At 41.4% G+C, this 17,220-nt stretch overlaps 1 protein-coding gene across 1 annotated transcript in view; it reads left to right on the top strand.

Annotated features, from left to right (window-relative positions):
* Positions 1–17,220, top strand: part of rxrgb (retinoid X receptor, gamma b) — a 35,901-nt gene that overhangs the window by 18,240 nt on the left and 441 nt on the right. Inside the window, 10 exon segments of the mRNA XM_034223531.1 lie at positions 3,090–3,304; positions 8,775–8,919; positions 10,426–10,485; positions 10,488–10,604; positions 10,853–11,013; positions 11,698–11,827; positions 13,864–13,996; positions 15,658–15,749; positions 15,908–16,013; positions 17,114–17,220. The exon segment at positions 17,114–17,220 is cut by the window's right edge and continues 441 nt beyond it. Of these exon segments, the coding sequence (XP_034079422.1) occupies positions 3,090–3,304; positions 8,775–8,919; positions 10,426–10,485; positions 10,488–10,604; positions 10,853–11,013; positions 11,698–11,827; positions 13,864–13,996; positions 15,658–15,749; positions 15,908–16,013; positions 17,114–17,220 (1,266 nt within the window).

The raw sequence follows: 17,220 nt of genomic DNA, 5'->3' as shown, positions 1-17,220 counted from the left end.
CGTTTCACTCTCAAAAGTTGGGCCATTTTGTCATCCATGCGCCAATGAGCAACTCATAGGAATGAATGAGGCCCCGCCTTCCACGCTGTATCCAGTTCTTATTATACATTCATGGAAACGACTCGCTGGTATCTCGAGCTGAGCGCTCATTGGTGGTTTTTACCCCGTGCTGCTGATGAAACTCTCCAATTGGCTCGGCAAAACACATTTTTTGTCAGTTTTACATCGCCACTTCCATTCACATTTTTCATCATTGTTCCACAATGTTTATCATCATGAAATTAATATCTATATATTTTATACTAGCCTATACTTGCACTGCTTACCGTTTTCATACTTTATATATCTTAGCATATTCATACACACTGTTCATACTGCTCACAGGCTGATATCTAGTGTATTCATACCCCTCACTGTTTATTCATCATTCAATTCATTCTATATTTTATTCTGTAGATTGTGTACATTACTTTTCACTTTACTGCTTGTTGCACCTGGTTAGAAGCTAAACTGCATTTTGTTGTCTCAGTACCTGTAATATGTGCAATAACAATAAAGTTGAATCTAATCTTGAGCAGGAACAAATGTATTTACTTAGTACATATCTGACATTAACGATTAAACACATGTGTGCATTCTTTATAAATGCAAACCGAGTCAAGCCGACTCCGGAGGTGGCGGTATGCACCTTAAAGTTGTTTGCAATCCGCCAAAAAACCGAGAGAAGGAGAAGAAGAAGAAGCCGACTCCGAGCTGTCCGACTTCAGGCGAGCTTTTTGAGACCTCCCCCGGCTGCGATCGGCTATTCTCGTCTACTTTTGAGGCGAGCCGCAGCTCGTCTCAAACAAGCCTAATATCTCTTTCCGTATCAGTGATTGAAATTTGGCTCGGCTCACTAAGAAGAGCTTTTTTTTTTTTTTAATTTATTTTAAATTATTTGGGCAATACATAATATACAAAAGTTCCGTTAATATTACACAAAACACACAATGCATAAATATATAATATCTTAATTTTACCACGGAGCCTCAGTTTCGCCGCTGCGAGGCTCCGGCGCTCGCAGTTCACGCGCGTGCTCCACTAGCACCCCCCGTCAAGGCTCGCCGGCAGTACGCTTTCCATCACAGAAACTAGTGATGGGAATTCCGGCTCTTCTTGGTGAGCCGGATCATTTGGCTCGGCTCACCAAGAAGAGCCGGCTCTTTCGGCTCCCAAACGGCTCTTCAGTTTACCACATATTATACCTTTTTATAATGAAATCAAATGTAGCCCTGTTTTGACTAATGAATGATTTATATGTGTACACATATATCACTTACATTATTCAATACATCCTTTGTACTGAAGTATTCAAAAGTAAAAATTACATGTTTAATATAAATGATTTGCTGTGGCCAAATGTTTTCATTGCATTTACAGACACGTGCAACTCTCTGATACCACCCAGTGAATGCACTGACTTGCTTGTAGAACCACGCTACACAAAACAGATAGCAACACCTATAAAAACTTAAGCATAGACATTTAAAAAAAAGGGGCTACTGTATCGACATTTTAAAATTATATTTAAAGAAAAGGCCCTGACAAAACAGCAGGGCTCTATTTCAGTAACTATTAACTATAGAAAAAAAGACAGCAACAGCTGACATCAAATCTTTGCTGAGCCTAAGGATAATCATAAATAAATAACATAGTGAAAATAAATATATTGCAATGCTCAAAACAGCAGCATCCAACAGTCTCTAATCCTTGGATATTACATGTCACTGCATGCATGCACGGAGCAGCTGTAGCGCGGAGATCATCATTCTGTCTTGTATTACTTAACACAAAAAACGGCTCGTTCGCGGGTGCGAGCCGGCTCCCGTCGTTCACTTAAAAGAGCCGGCTCTTTGAGCATCACACATCACTAACAGGAACACGCTTTGCTGGCGGCGAAAATAATCCCAACAGACTCCTTTGCCCCTCCAACAGAGAGATGTCCTTGTCCTTTTTCCTTTTCGTCATTTCAAGCGATAAAAACTCTCGATCTTCTCTCGAATAATCGTCAAATGACGGCAAGACGCCCCCCTGGCGGAAACGCTGATGTCCATCCATTTGACTATAAATAAAACTCTATGTTTATTTCAGACAGAAGAAGGTTAAGAAGCATGTGCTCACTTGTGTAAATAACTATAATAATTTACATTAAAAGACGGTACTCTTTGCTCTCATTTCCTGCAAATAATGAAAGCCTTGTCTTAGCAAATGAAGGAATTGTGTCCACAGAAAAGTCTCTAGGGCTTTTATGTTGAAATGGAAACGGTTTTAGTTAAAAATAGTTTTTCATGTCTATGTCATATACTCTAGAAGTACGGACATTGAAACAGTAGAAATGTTGCTGGTATGATGTCAATATACCATCAATAAATGTCACCTCAAATCTCTGGATGAGCTGCAGCCGAGCTGTACATTGAGTCGAGATAAATACGTCAGTGTTGTGTCAACAGATTATTGTGCTGGCCACAAGTGGACAAAGACTCATTAATTGCACGTTTAAGTAATATCATCGGTAAGTGTTGGGAAAATACTGAATGTACTCTTCCAATATCAGAGTAGCACATGATAACAAAGGCCCTACGTAGCTGTGTACGTGACAGGATGTATGATTACCTAGAAGAGCGTCAGGACTGATTTAGGCACATGATAGCTGTGTGACAACGATTAAAATGATGATTCAGCCTCTATGGAGATAGACAAGCATGATCACTTCTGACGTGGGCCTTAGCTAATCTAAACACTGTAACTGCTTTGAACCGGTATACATGTATCGTGTGACTGTGTAACTCCCTCTCTTGTATATCAGCATGTGAAGGACACTGTTCAGGAACTAGTTGTACCAAATGCTCTGTATGTGATACTTCCATTCTTGAGAGGATAATAAATACATGTTTCCTGATATTGAAGCTCAAGCCGATGACGAGAGATATTTTTCTAACAGTAATCATTTCTGCTTTCAATTATATCTAGGTGTATGTAATCAACTGGTAACTCAAATCTCTTTATCTTGTATCTCCCCACCGTTTAACAAATTCTTCCTTCTCTTCCAGACTCTTCGGGGCCGATGACCCACACTCACCCTCCTCCAATGGGAGGCATGGTGGGCCACCCGTCAGTCATCAGCTCCTCCAGGCACTTACCATCCCCGATGTCAATGAACGGCCTGGCCTCGCCCTACCCCGTCATCACCTCCTCGATGGGCTCGCCCTCCATATCGCTGCCCTCCACGCCCAACATGAACTTCGGACCCCTCGGCAGTCCACAGGTGAGGAAATGTGAGGGGGTTTTGATGGTCATCAGATAGAGATGGACTCTGTCTTAAAGGTCCCCTATTATACTGTTTTTCATCCATATATTACAGTGGTGAACCGTGTCTATCACTACTGGACCTTCTGTAGACTCACATATACCTTGGTTGAAGGATATTCTTCCCAGAGACCCAGAAAAATATCTGTTTGGTTGCATTTTTTTTCTAACACAAAATCATTCAAATGCGTAGTGCATGGACCAAGAAGGACAAACAAATTAACGTAACACTGTAATATCACAGATCAACAACGCAGATACGATTCTCATTTATTTCCATTTTATTTATATAATTAAATCGATTTTTTCTTTGTTTTTTCTGAGTTTTCCAGGGTATTCTCTAAACAACTTGAAGGTGGATTCAGGTGATAAGGTGGGGGGGGGGGGGGGGGTTAAGGGGGGGGGTTACCTTGGTTGCTGATTGGCTAGTTGTTACACAAGCCATTGCATGTATAATATATGTGTAATGTGTGTATATGTAAAGCGCTTTGAGTAATTGAAAAAGCGCTATAATAAATGTAAGGCATTATTATTATTAAGCCAAAAACAGACAGGTTTTTATATAAATCAGGATCAGGACAAAAAGTGAGCGAATCTTTTGTCCTGAAACTCTCAGAATCTCTTTACACAGAGGGGGACACATGTTTATTTATAAATACATGAAAACGTTGATTTTGCACAATAGGTGCGTGGCCTTTAAAATGCTCTTTTTTTAAGGAACTATTTGTGTGATTTTCACTTGAAATAAAATGTTGTAATTCACCCTGTCACTTTAACCGCTTGTTTTTACCATCTCTTTTCAAAGTAAGCTTCTTAGTTAGTTCAAACTAATTAAAACAATAAAAAAAACATTTAAAAACATCCAGAAAGACGAGTAGTTATAAAACAGCAACGTTCTACTTATCCCTCAACAGAGGTTCACATTCCTTTAAATTACCACTCTCTGCAAGCGTCGTCCGTGTCCAGCTATCATGGTCTTTGGCCCGATCACGTGCTTCTCATTCTCAACCTCCAACTGCAGACAGGAGGTTGAAGGTTAGGCATATCCAATGTGTTCGGCTGGCATACCTTGGCTTTGCTCTCTCTCCCAAACCTTCTGCTGACCTTTAAACTTCTCGCCCTAAAGGTCATCCCTGAGTTCTGTGTTACTGCTGTCATGCGAGGGGACTTAAGACGCAGGCCGTCTATTAGCCCTTTAATGGATTACTGAGAGAAAGGGGAAGGAGAATAAGGAGCAGCGGCCATTTTCCACACTCTCTTCACTTGTCAATTTTTCTCTAAGTCTCCTTTTATGGTTCCTCTTTGGTTATGATACTTAAGTTCTTCATGAACAGCGCCTTTCACTGTGAGCTGCATCTTTCAGATCGGATGAATACTAGACAGAAACGCCCTTAAGACTGCCCTTTTTTACTGTCTGGCACAAAGACTTGGAGGGAGAAGGCTAATGGAGCAGCTTTCTTTAAGTGGTCTTTTGAATGATCTACAAGCCCCTCAGTGCTTTGAAGATCAACCGCACATACAAAGACACACATGGAGTGAGTGCTTCAGCTGCTGGATCAGGGCCAGTGCTGCAGGGCACAGCAGACAATGATATACATTGGTTCAATCACAGTATGGATCTGTGCCTTGAGGGGCGGCCATGGTTGATACGATTGTGTAACCATCTTTTCACCGCTCGCCAACAGCCAGCCATCAGGCTCCCATCAGGTCATCGTGTCATGAAACATCTTGTAGTTCATGGGTGAAATGAAGTTCATGAGCTGGGGCTGACAGGAGCAAATTCAATATTTTAGTTGTACATTCATGCTGGTTGTATTTATGTTTGCCGCTATCATCTTGTTCATTGATTAGTTGTAGGTATTTAACTCCATTATGAAGTAAATGTTGATTGCGTTTAAGATTGTCTCCCTATTCGCTCGCTTTCACTCTCCAGTATGTCTGCCAACGCCAAATCACCCGACAAAGCCAGTTCAACTAAATGCAGTGTTACTTGTACAGTTCTTCCAAATATTTTACAATTAAAGTTGCAAATGTGTGCCTTCACTCTGCATGTATTTGCATAAAGCTTAGTGGTTGTGTCAGCTAGGGAGAGACAGCAGGTCCAGGATCAGAGGGGGAGTCCCCATGCTGCTGCCAGAAAAGCCGTTGAATGTGAGAAGCATTAGGATTGGATTACAATATAATATGTCTGTAGATATTTCTTGCTTTTTCCCTGATGGTTTGAATAAGTTGCTAAATTTAGGCTCTGAGGGAACAGAAATGGATCTGGTCTTACTGGTCTGGTTTCTCCACTTTAAAATGCATAATCCTTATTTTCTGGACTTATAAATGTCTGTCATATCTCCATACAATTGAGTAGTTTGACTGATAGTTAAAAATAAAGTGTCTTGTTTTTCTTAACTGATAATATGAACATTTGTTTGACCAATTTTGTTTGCACTTCATTGTAAACAAACCCATTACCAACACATATTCAATATTAAAGGGGCCCTATTATTCTTTTTGGAGTTTCCCCTTTCCTGTAGTGTGTTGTATAGGTTTGTGTGCATGTAAATGGTCTGCAAAGGCTAAAATCCCAAAGTTTCCTCAATAGGGACTTTCTCTCCAAACACTCACACTAGAATGAGGCCAATTTAAGTTATGTTTAACTGGTTTGTATTGAAATATATGTGATGATAGCCTCACCACTCATCAGGCTTGGAATTTCGTCATTTTAGGGGCAAGGCCATACCTTCCCGTTCACATTTTTTTCAAGGGCACAAAGGCCACATGACAGGGCACAAAGGCCGTTTGGTTAAATTACGCTGGGCAATCAACATGACTGAAAAGTGTAGCACTAACGTCAACACCAGTCATTTTACAAATGGCTGAATAGCAATAGTGTTTCTTTAACGTATACGTTAAGTTCAGCCATAAACCACATAAGTCAGTCATGTATTATATCAAAACCGCTTAGCAAGAAAAATACTAGATTCAAAGGTGACAGCTATTTGCTAGCTTGTAGAAGCAACACTAGATGTAGACCCCTTGAAGGGAAGACGTTAGCGCTATCCAAACTAGCTAGCTATCGCTAGTTTTCATGACAACATGTAACGAGTCAACTTTAAATAGGCTAATACAATGGTAATTACCTATCAATAGTACTTTCTATAAACACGTAAATGTTAAGTCCTTTCAAATACTACCACATACTTCAGTTAAATCATATCAAAACAGCTTGGTCCGCTTGCTTACCTTTGCTTGTCTTGCTCCCGCGGCTGAGGAGGAGGCTGTCGGGCCCCTACAGGCATTTCTGACGGAACAATCACAGCAGAGCAATCGCTCTGATCCACAGGGCACAGGCATCGCCCGGGACTATCCTACTGCGCGCACTAATATGACTTTACTAGCGTTGTTTACACTGGAACTTTTGACAGGGGCACCAAGGCCACTTTGGCCGTGAATTGCATTTTTTTTCACAGGGCATCACGGCCAAAGTGAAGCCATGGCCGTCGTGAAATTCCCACCCTGCCTCATGTGCTTTGACTTTCACATACTGGGCCAGGGGCTGAATTTTCCAGATTAATTTAATTATTTTACGCGGATACAAGCGGCCGAGATGGGTTTTCCCCGCAGGGTGGCTGGTGTCTCCCTTAGGGATAAGGTGAGAGGTTCAGTCATCCGGGAGGGACTCGGAGTTGAGTCGCTCCTCCTTCGCGTCGAAAGGAGCCAGTTGAGGTGGTTCGGGCACCTAGTAAGGATGCCACCTGGGCGCCTCCCTTGTTAGGTGTTCCAGGCACGTCCAGCTGGGAAGAGACCAAGGGGTAGATTTAGGACCAGGTGGAGGGATTATATCTCTTCGCTGGCCTGGGAGCGCCTTGAGATCCCCCAGTCAGAGCTGGTTGATGTGGCCAGGGAAAGGAATGTTTGGGGCTCTCTGTTGGAACTGCTACCCCCGCGACCCGACCACGGATAAGCGGGAGAAGATGGATGGATGGATTTAATTATTTTATCAATGAATTGATTAATCATGCAGCCCATGAAGTGTATGGAAAAAGCTTTAAATAAGTTGACATACACAAACTGCCTTTTTTTGTCAGATGAGCAATCCAAGACATTTAGTTAAATATCAGATAAAAGTGGTAAATGCTTGTTTTGCCCATTAAAGGCCCAAGTAAACCTTTCATGTATGAAGCAATGCGGTCTTCATAGCATATGTTGTATAAAGAATGTATGATGCATCAATAATCCATATTCACTGCTTGTAGCACTTTTCTACATTAGTATGCTCTCTGTCTAAAACGACAACTGTTTGAATTCACAAGACTTATTTTTATTTGTGATTATTTTGTTGAAAGGTGCAATGAAGAGGAATATATGCTCTGTATTGACTCACATTGGCAAGTACACATGGTGCTCGATGCTAATTGAAGTATGACCTCCTGCCTTTGGGGCATCTATAGCAGAAGACGGTGGTGGCGGTTTACAGAACGAGTCTTCTTAAGAAAACTCAGAGACAGAAAAAGCCCTTGTATGATATCCTCTGCTGTAAAGGTCACAATCCCAAGTTCACTCTGCCATTAGAGCAGATTCAGAAGAGAGTGCACATTGTAAATAAGTGATAAGAATCGCCCGAGGTGACTGCAGGAAGGATGCCCTATATGCTACGCAGCATCGAATATATAGAACAGGAGGGCATGTGTAGGTCGCGCTTGTTGTTTCCGCCGGCTGTGCAGATGTTTGAAACTTAAGAAACAAAAATGTGAAGCATAAATATGCATCTGGCCTGGCGTTCATTAGCAGGAAAAGGTCAAAGAACGCAAAAGGATGATACGAGCGGAAGAGAGATATGTAAAAGTCAAAGAAATCTGGACTTGTTGCTCCGTCCCAAACACGTGTCACCCCTTATTTAGAAGATTTTCCTGTGAAGTCACCTATGAAATGATTTATGGGCATCAGAATCACTTTAATTAAGGTTTAAATCGCTGTTTCCCCATTATAAGAAACTGATGATTAATGAAGATTTGGATTGGTGAAAAAATCTGTCCGCTGTTTTTTCACATTTTTCCTAAATGTTCTCCCATTCTCAGAAATTGGACGACTAGAGGTTAGTGCCCTCTGCTGTTTGTGTCTGAGAACTGCACTTTCTGCACATGACCACTTCCATACACCTCTCCGTATCCACAAACCTGTATGACAAGCCTCTAACAGAAGCCTCACCCACTAAGTCAGCATCATATCACTTTCACAATAAAGTGTGTGTGTGGGAAGAAGAAGAAATAACGAAAGTGAGCGGAAGACAGAAGGAGAAAATAGAGGAAGGGGATGAGTGTCATGAGACAGCTCAACACTTTTCTCTCTTACTTCCTCTCTGCTTCCTCCTCGCCTCTGTTTGCTCAGTTCTGGCCACCTCAGCTCAAACACTTTGTCTCTCTTCCTGTCATCTCCAGATGAACTCTATGAACAGTGTCAGCAGCTCAGAGGACATCAAGCCTCCACCAGGCCTGCAGAACCTGGGAAACATCAACTACCAGTGCCCGAGCCCCGGGGGAATGTCAAAGCACATCTGCGCCATTTGTGGGGACCGATCCTCAGGTAATGTTAGAGGGAGGGGGGGGGGGAGAGACACTCAGCACAAACATCTCCACCCAGATAACTGAAGGACAGATGGCTCAGACCAATCGATGTCAGGCTTATTAGTGCAGAGTTGATTTGCTCTTTGATCGTTTTGATTGTAAAACTCTGAAAGAAACGTGATTCATTTGTTGTTGTGTGAGTTTGATTTGATTTAGATTTGTATTTTATATCTTTGTAAAGCGTCTTTGAGCACCTAGAGATAAATACAATGTATTGTTTTTTATTAAAGAATACTTGACAACACATCACATCAACAGAAACATTGAGTTGAGAAGCTAACTAATCCCCCAACACACACAAAAAACACACACAAACATACACACACAACAATTGACTTCCTGTTCCCAAATAAGTGTAAAAAGTTGGCTTTTTTGATATTAGTGAAAACATTTTAAATATCCGTTGGCCTTAAATTTAAACTTTGAAAACAAGACCACTGCTTCAACCACACATCTTAAACATGCAAGGCTATCAACACTACACACGTTTTTAGTTTTAATTACTCATTGAAAGCCCCTTCTAATGGAAACAACTTACACATGTTGAAAGATTACACTTTGGGTTCAGACCTCAATAAAGCACTACTTAAGGGGGCAAATGATATTTATATTGTTCAGGCGAAACATCACTTTTAGTGCTGCTTGTTCTTAGTGCAGCCTCTGGCTGTGAATGGCTGAGATTATCCAGCAGAGTCCTCAATCGGTCCGGATCAGATCTCAAAGGCAGGGGCTTTGTTGTTGCCATTGGTGATCATACAGCTGAGAGGATCACCATGACCTGTGGAGCCCCTGGGGATTTGACTCTTAGGCCGCTATTCATTTATCGTAACCATGCTCCCCAAATTGCACATTACAATTAACTTTATTATCACAGTTGCACTCTACCTGGTCTATTTTATTTGTATTTTATTGAATGTCATGTGTATGTATGTCATTACTTCAGGATCAGAAATGCATTTACAGTGTAACAGCAGAAAAGGTACATTGTAGGTAAAAGGCAAAAGTAAAAAGAGTAGACTTACATATAAAAAAAGGCAAGCAGACATTATTAAGTTATATTTATTTATATATAAATATTAGATGAAGATATAAAAGCATTGCAGGAGCTGGTAATTTTCACGAATTGTAAACAAATCCTTATAAATTGTAAAAATAAGGTGAATATTGCACAAAGGTTTAAAAGTCTTTATTGGATATGTTGTCCTTCCAGGGACCTCTTTAGTTATTTGAACTTAATTGGTTTTATTCTGTTTTTCATTGCTTTCCTTTTTGATGTTTTTGCTCTTTATTGCTCTGTTGTCAATGCATTTAAAAGGTTGTTTTTTTGGAATGGAGTGGAGGGGAAACATTTCAATCGTGATTACAACAATGTACCTAAACACAGATAAGTTAACATATGTTCACTAGTAGCTAGAGGCATATTTCCATGTGAAATCAGTACTGATGTTGTGGACTTTTACCACAGGAAAGCACTACGGCGTGTACAGCTGTGAGGGGTGCAAAGGCTTCTTCAAGAGGACGGTCCGTAAGACCTCTCCTACACATGCAGAGACAGTAAGGAGTGCCTGATTGACAAGCGCCAGCGAAACCGCTGCCAATACTGTCGCTACCAGAAGTGCCTGGCCATGGGCATGAAGAGAGAAGGTGTGTGTGCAGGTGTGCTATGATTAAGGTTTCGGTCTGGGCATGAGCTCTAAGCTTGTGTTCATGATCTTCTTTTCAATCATTACAAATGCATGTGGAGGGGGATAAGAAATGTTCAACTCTGCCGGAGCTCTAGCTTTCCTGTATAGTAAATAGTGTCTTTGATATGATCCACTGCAGAGTTAACATCGTGTAGTCAGGGACAATAAGCATGGAGTTTGATCTGAAATATCTATGTGTGTGTGCAGCGGTGCAGGAAGAGAGGCAGCGGGGGAGGGAGCGGGGGGAGAGCGAGGTGGAGTCCACCAGCAGCTTCAACGAGGAAATGCCTGTGGACAAGATCCTGGATGCTGAGGTGGCTGTGGAGCCCAAAACAGAGGCGTACAGCGAAGGCAGCCCCAGCAACTCGGTAAGAATCACAGCTTGGTTTGGTCAGAGCCCTGAATTATTTATCTGTTTTCATCACAAGGCTGAGGTGGACTAACAGGGACAAATCAATGTAAGGGTTATTATGTTCGCCTGATCAGTAGTGCTCAAATATGTACACAGCTGAGTGAATACGCTCTTTTTCTATGGTGAAGCTGAATGAAGGAATATTATCAGTTTAAGTCTATTCACTCTGGAAAAATGCTGTTCTCTAGTGATACTCCATCAATTAATCAAGCTACTCTTGTTGTTCTTTTGCAAGGCAGAGAGAATCATGTAAAGGTCAATACATTACCAGTAAAGTGGATGCAGAGTTAATCATTTATGGGTAGCCCTGTACAATCTCATGGAATCCATCTAACAAACATCTTAGCAATAAAACCACCCACAAAATGATTTTACTTTAGTGTGTCAGAAAAGAAGTGATTGTCATTTTTGAGACTGAACATTAGTTAGATTGTATTATACTGTAAGGTGGTCCTCATCGGTCTAGAGCTTTGTGTATTTGAACTTCATGAATGTAGTAAACGTTTGCAGAAGGAAATGATGACTCAGAAATAGCCACGGCTGTACCTGCTTACTATCTGCTGTCAGACAAGTTTAGATGTAACTCTGAAGAAGCTCACCGCCAAAGTTATTGACTGTTTTGTTTTTAATTCCTCTCCAGACCAACGACCCCGTCACCAATATCTGCCAAGCAGCAGACAAGCAGCTCTTCACCCTGGTGGAGTGGGCCAAACGGATCCCTCACTTCTCAGATCTCCCCCTCGACGACCAGGTCATCCTACTACGAGCAGGTACACACACACACACACACACACACACACACACACACACACACCACACACACACACACACACACACACACACACACACACACACACACACACACACACACACACACACACACACACACACACACACACACACACACACACACACACACACACACACACACACACACACACACACACACATACACACACACACATATACCATGCATGTATACATCACTTCAGGGGACATTACATTGACTTACATGCATTTCCTGGAGACTTATCCTAACCTTAACCATAACCAACACATGCCTAACCCTAACCCTTACCCTTAACCTTACCCTTAACCTTACCCTAGCCCTAATCCTAAACCTAACCAAGTCTTCACCCTAAAATTAATGATTCCCCTCATGGGGACCTCCAATTTGTCCCCATAACGGAGGCGAGTCCCCACACGTGACTGTGTAAACAGATTTAGGTCGCCACAAGTATAGTAATGGCTAGGCCACACACACACACACACACACACACACACACACACACCACACACACACACACACACACACACACACACACACACACACACACACACACACACACACACACACACACACACACACACACACACACACACACACACGCACACCATCATCATCGGCGGTCACTCGTAGTCGAGTATGACTGTCCTCCTTCTTGGTCCTTGTGGGTCTTCAGGTGGGCATAGAGGCCGATTCTGGACCCGATTACTCTTGTGCAATGTGGACAGGGGAATGTAGTGGTGGAGGGTTTGGGTTGGACCTGTTTGGTGGTTGCTCTCTCCTTCCTGAGTCTGCGCTTGTCTTGTGCAGCATGGCAGAGATCATCATTGTATAGTGCAGCACCCTCACGGACAAGGTTTCTCCAGGTCGCCTTGTCTGTTGCCATGTCTTCCCAAGCTTTTAGGTCTATGTGGCACTTCTTTAGGTTTGTTTTTATGTTATCTTTGTGCCTCTTCTTTTGGCCTCCAGGGGCCCGTTTCCCTTTAGCAAGTTGGGAATAAAGGACTTGTTTTGGGAGGCGAGAGTCAGGCATGTGGATAACATGGCCAGTCCATCTGAGCTGGTTTTGGGCAATGGTGGCAGTGATGGTGGGAATGTCAGCCTCCTCCAGGACGCTGGTGTTAGTGCGCCGATCCTCCCAGCTAATCCTAAGGATTTTTCGGAGGGATCTCTGATGGTATGCCTCAAGTGCCTTTAAGTGCCTGCTGTATGTGGTCCAGGCTTCTGATCCATACAGAAGAGTGGGGAGCACCACAGCTTTATAGACCACACACACACACACACACACACACACACACACACACACACACACACACACACACACACACACACACACACACACACACACACACACACACACACACACACACACACAATCCCATTCATGCAACATACACACAGTACATGCACACAGCTATATTGACATGGGGTGCACAGTATTCCATTCTATTCTTGCTTTCTTGCCCTTAAAACGATTACATTACAAGACTTTCTTCTTTCGTTTCTTTCCTTTTTTCAATGTGTGTGTAATACTAATGCTTTATTTTCTTATATGAAACCTATATCCCATCTGCATGTGTTAAACTTGCATCTTTGGGGACTTTCACGGTAGGGGATGGTTGGGAGAAGGCGGAGGAACGCTTGGAAATAAAAACATTGCTTTATCATTGTATCACTTACATGTGTCGTTTAGTTAAAAAAACATTAAAAAACAGGCCTCACTCCATTGCAGCATTTCCCCAGGCAGTGTGTTTGACTATTTTACATTTGCTCAATACATTTTGGCCATCTAGTTTAATGGAGCAGTGAAACCAAATATAACTGGACTATTTGCCAAATCCCAGCAGTGCTGACCTCTGCTGGTGAGACATGTCATACACAGGCCTGAAGGGGGGAGGAAAGAAGCCAAACATCAGAGCTATTAAGAGACTTTGATATCTGATGAATCATACAACGTAAGTAGTACTTGAAGGCAGGGATAACAGGATTTGTGTTTTTTTATTTGTGTTCTGCATCCAGGCTGGAACGAGCTCCTAATCGCTTCATTCTCGCATCGCTCCGTCACGGTGAAAGATGGCATCCTGTTGGCGACGGGCCTCCACGTCCACAGAAACAGTGCCCACAGTGCTGGGGTGGGCTCCATCTTTGATAGGTATGTAGTAATAATAATAATACGTTTATTTATTATAGCCCCTTTCATAGATACATTTAAAAGTGCTTCACAAGTAAGAACAAAAGTTCAAATTAAGTCCACAGAAACATGAATAATAACCAAATGAGGGAGTCATTTAAGTTCAACATAAAAACAAAACACAATCCACGTGGAGTCCTGAAAGGAACAAACATGATCACACATCACACACATTTCAAATAGAAATAAAAGCCAATGTAAAAATATAGGTCAAACTACATTTAAACAGTTAAAACAAACATGATTGTCTTAATTCAGTTTTGTTAACACATCTAAAGTGCAGCCTCTTCCTGTTGGTCTCATTTGCTTTTGACACAAAAGACAAATACAGTTTTTTTTTGTATTTCTTACATTTCTGAATAGTATTGTGCTGTTGCCAGTCACATGCAGTAAAATGCAAGTGGTTGTTATTAACACAAAACACTGCATATATTTTGTTGTCTGGGGTAGGAAAACTTTCGCCAAATGCTTGTTTCGGCTACTGTTATCTTAGTGCAGTGGTTCTCAAACTTTTTCTGTCAGGCCCCCCCTTTGGAGAAAAAAAAAAGTCGGGCCCCCCCCAACACAAATAGTCAGGCTCAGTGGCGGCGCCATAGATTTATTTTGGGGGTGCTGTGGGGTAGCTTGACGTTTCATAGAGGGTGCTCAAACATTTAGGGTTTCCCATTAATGTACCGGGCGCTACAGTGGAATGTTCTACTGCAACAATCCTCACGCAAATACACAGTGTGACTGTTACAATGAAGGCTCGATAATCAGCTCACGGCATATAGGTGTAAGCAGGGGTAAAGTGCTATTTTTATAAGTGGGGAGTGGACTTAACCTAGGGGGGTCCAGGGGCATGCTCCCCCGGGAAGATTTATTTTTAAATATTGAAGTTGAAAGCATCAATCTGGTGCACTTTGAGAGCAAAATGAAGAGATCTATGGATACATCTCTCAACACCCATTTGAAACAGAACTGTAAACAGATTTACTATTTCTTTATGGATATTTTACAAATCACCCTTTTAAACTTTATTCTTTTTTTACTGTCATATAGTATTTAATACCTGTTTTTCATTTATTCTCTTATTTTTGTATAACTATAATGATCATATAAACGTGTGCCTCGGAAATAATTGTTTACATAAATGGTGACCAAAACGTTTGAGACCCACTGAGATAACTTAGACTAAAGTTAACTATCTAAACACTGAGAGAGTCCTTTAGCTCACTGAGTCTCTCAGTCTGACAGGAGAGGACTCTCCTCCACTTTGTTGTTGAAAAAACTCCTTATATCCGTTAGCGTAGCTCAATAGCACCAGAAGCTAACGCGCGCGCACACAAAGTGGCTCGTTCCACACACACACTGAGCCGAGCTTTAATGAAACACAGAGACCCAGACGTAATATTACTGTACTGTATCATATTATTTTTGAATCAATAATTTTTAAAATTATGATTATTTTTATTTTTTTAAATAACCATTTTTCCTCCTGGTCTCTCGCGCCCCCCCTGTCATGCCTCTGCCCCCCACTTTGAGAACCACTGTCTTAGTGGCTTTCATATATGGAATTATGTGTATGTGGCTCAATACCGTCTTCTACAATCGTCTAAAGTGATTAATTTGATTTCCTGCAGAGTCCTGACAGAGTTGGTATCCAAAATGAAAGACATGCATATGGATAAGACAGAGCTCGGCTGCCTGCGAGCGATCGTCCTCTTCAACCCAGGTCAGCCTCCATCACTGTTCAATGTTACTCAATGTGCCAGACAGCAACGCCACCTTAGATAAATAAAGTGATACTGTTTTTTTTGCAATGAAAAGCTTATGCTGTGTAAATGCAATGCATGCGTTAAACTTAACCTGACTGTGTTTTCTTTGTTTCAGATGCAAAAGGTCTGTCGAACCCCCCAGAGGTGGAGGGTTTGAGGGAAAAAGTGTACGCCTCATTGGAGTCGTACACGAAACAGAAATACCCCGACCAGCCTGGCAGGTAGGAAACGCATCACATTACATCAGTCAATATCAGACACCATGCTTAACTGATGCTATGGTTTATATGTATCAATGTAGATTACAATACCAAACAACTCTAACACACTTGCAACAGGCTTAGATTTCAAATGTAGAGTCTGGTAGTGTTAGTACTTATAAAAGATGGATGCATTTATTATTGTATTCAACTGTCGGGAGCTAAACAAGATCAACACATCATATGAGATAAGAGCTATCTCAATTTGCTTGCGCTGAAACACAAAGAAAGTGGAGAGAATACATTTAATGTAACCCAATAGAGTGCCACAGTGACGCGTCCTAAAACCCGGAAGTAAGCTGCGCATGGGTTCCTTCGACAAAAAAGCAATGCAATTTCTCCATAGGATAAATCTATCTATCGATTAGATTTATGATTCGAAAATTATAAAAGTAGGGTAGACATGTGGAGATTATCCGACTGAACAAAAGGTGATCCGTCAACCACAGACCTTATTTCGAGCTATTTTCCAAAATCCTATGGAGAAATTGCATTAGTTTTTTGTCGAAGGAACCCATGCACAGCTTACTTCTGGGTTTTAGGACACGTCACTGTGGCACTCTATTGGAATAGTCAGTTCCTTTAGTAGGGGTATAATTGATTCAATGAAACAACACTGCATTCAGAGTAGTTCCTAACATTCAAAATATTACTATATATGAAAGGATTTGGAAATAATACCTAAACATTATTGATAAAAATACCTGTTATTAAACTACAGATACATTCAACTGTAAGTAGAATTAACTAAATACACTACATGATAAATGAATACATGAATTAACCGTACAGCAGTGCATCATATTTAATGATTTCATTTAATGGATTTATGATTTTTGATTTAAACTGTTGTAAGATACATGTAAAAGTGTATTATTTCCAAAAAGAAAGTAAGTATATATTGTGATAACAATTTAAACATAAGACTTAAAGTGTTTTGCATGCTGTAAGTAGACACCATTTTTTTTAAATTATTGATTTCTTCCATAATAGAAAATAATGAATGTTTTTTTCCGTCTCAGTAATTCTCACTTTCTTCTTCTTCTTTCTTTCTTCCTCAGGTTTGCTAAGCTGTTGCTCCGCCTGCCCGCGCTGCGCTCCATCGGCCTGAAGTGTCTGGAGCATCTGTTCTTCTTCAAGCTGATCGGAGACACGCCCATCGACACCT

This window comes from Gymnodraco acuticeps, unplaced genomic scaffold, assembly GCF_902827175.1.
Source record: "Gymnodraco acuticeps unplaced genomic scaffold, fGymAcu1.1, whole genome shotgun sequence".
In the NCBI taxonomy this organism is placed as follows: domain Eukaryota; kingdom Metazoa; phylum Chordata; class Actinopteri; order Perciformes; family Bathydraconidae; genus Gymnodraco; species Gymnodraco acuticeps.
Note: the sequence above shows the minus strand (reverse complement) of the source record. Positions and strands in the feature narration are given on the sequence as shown.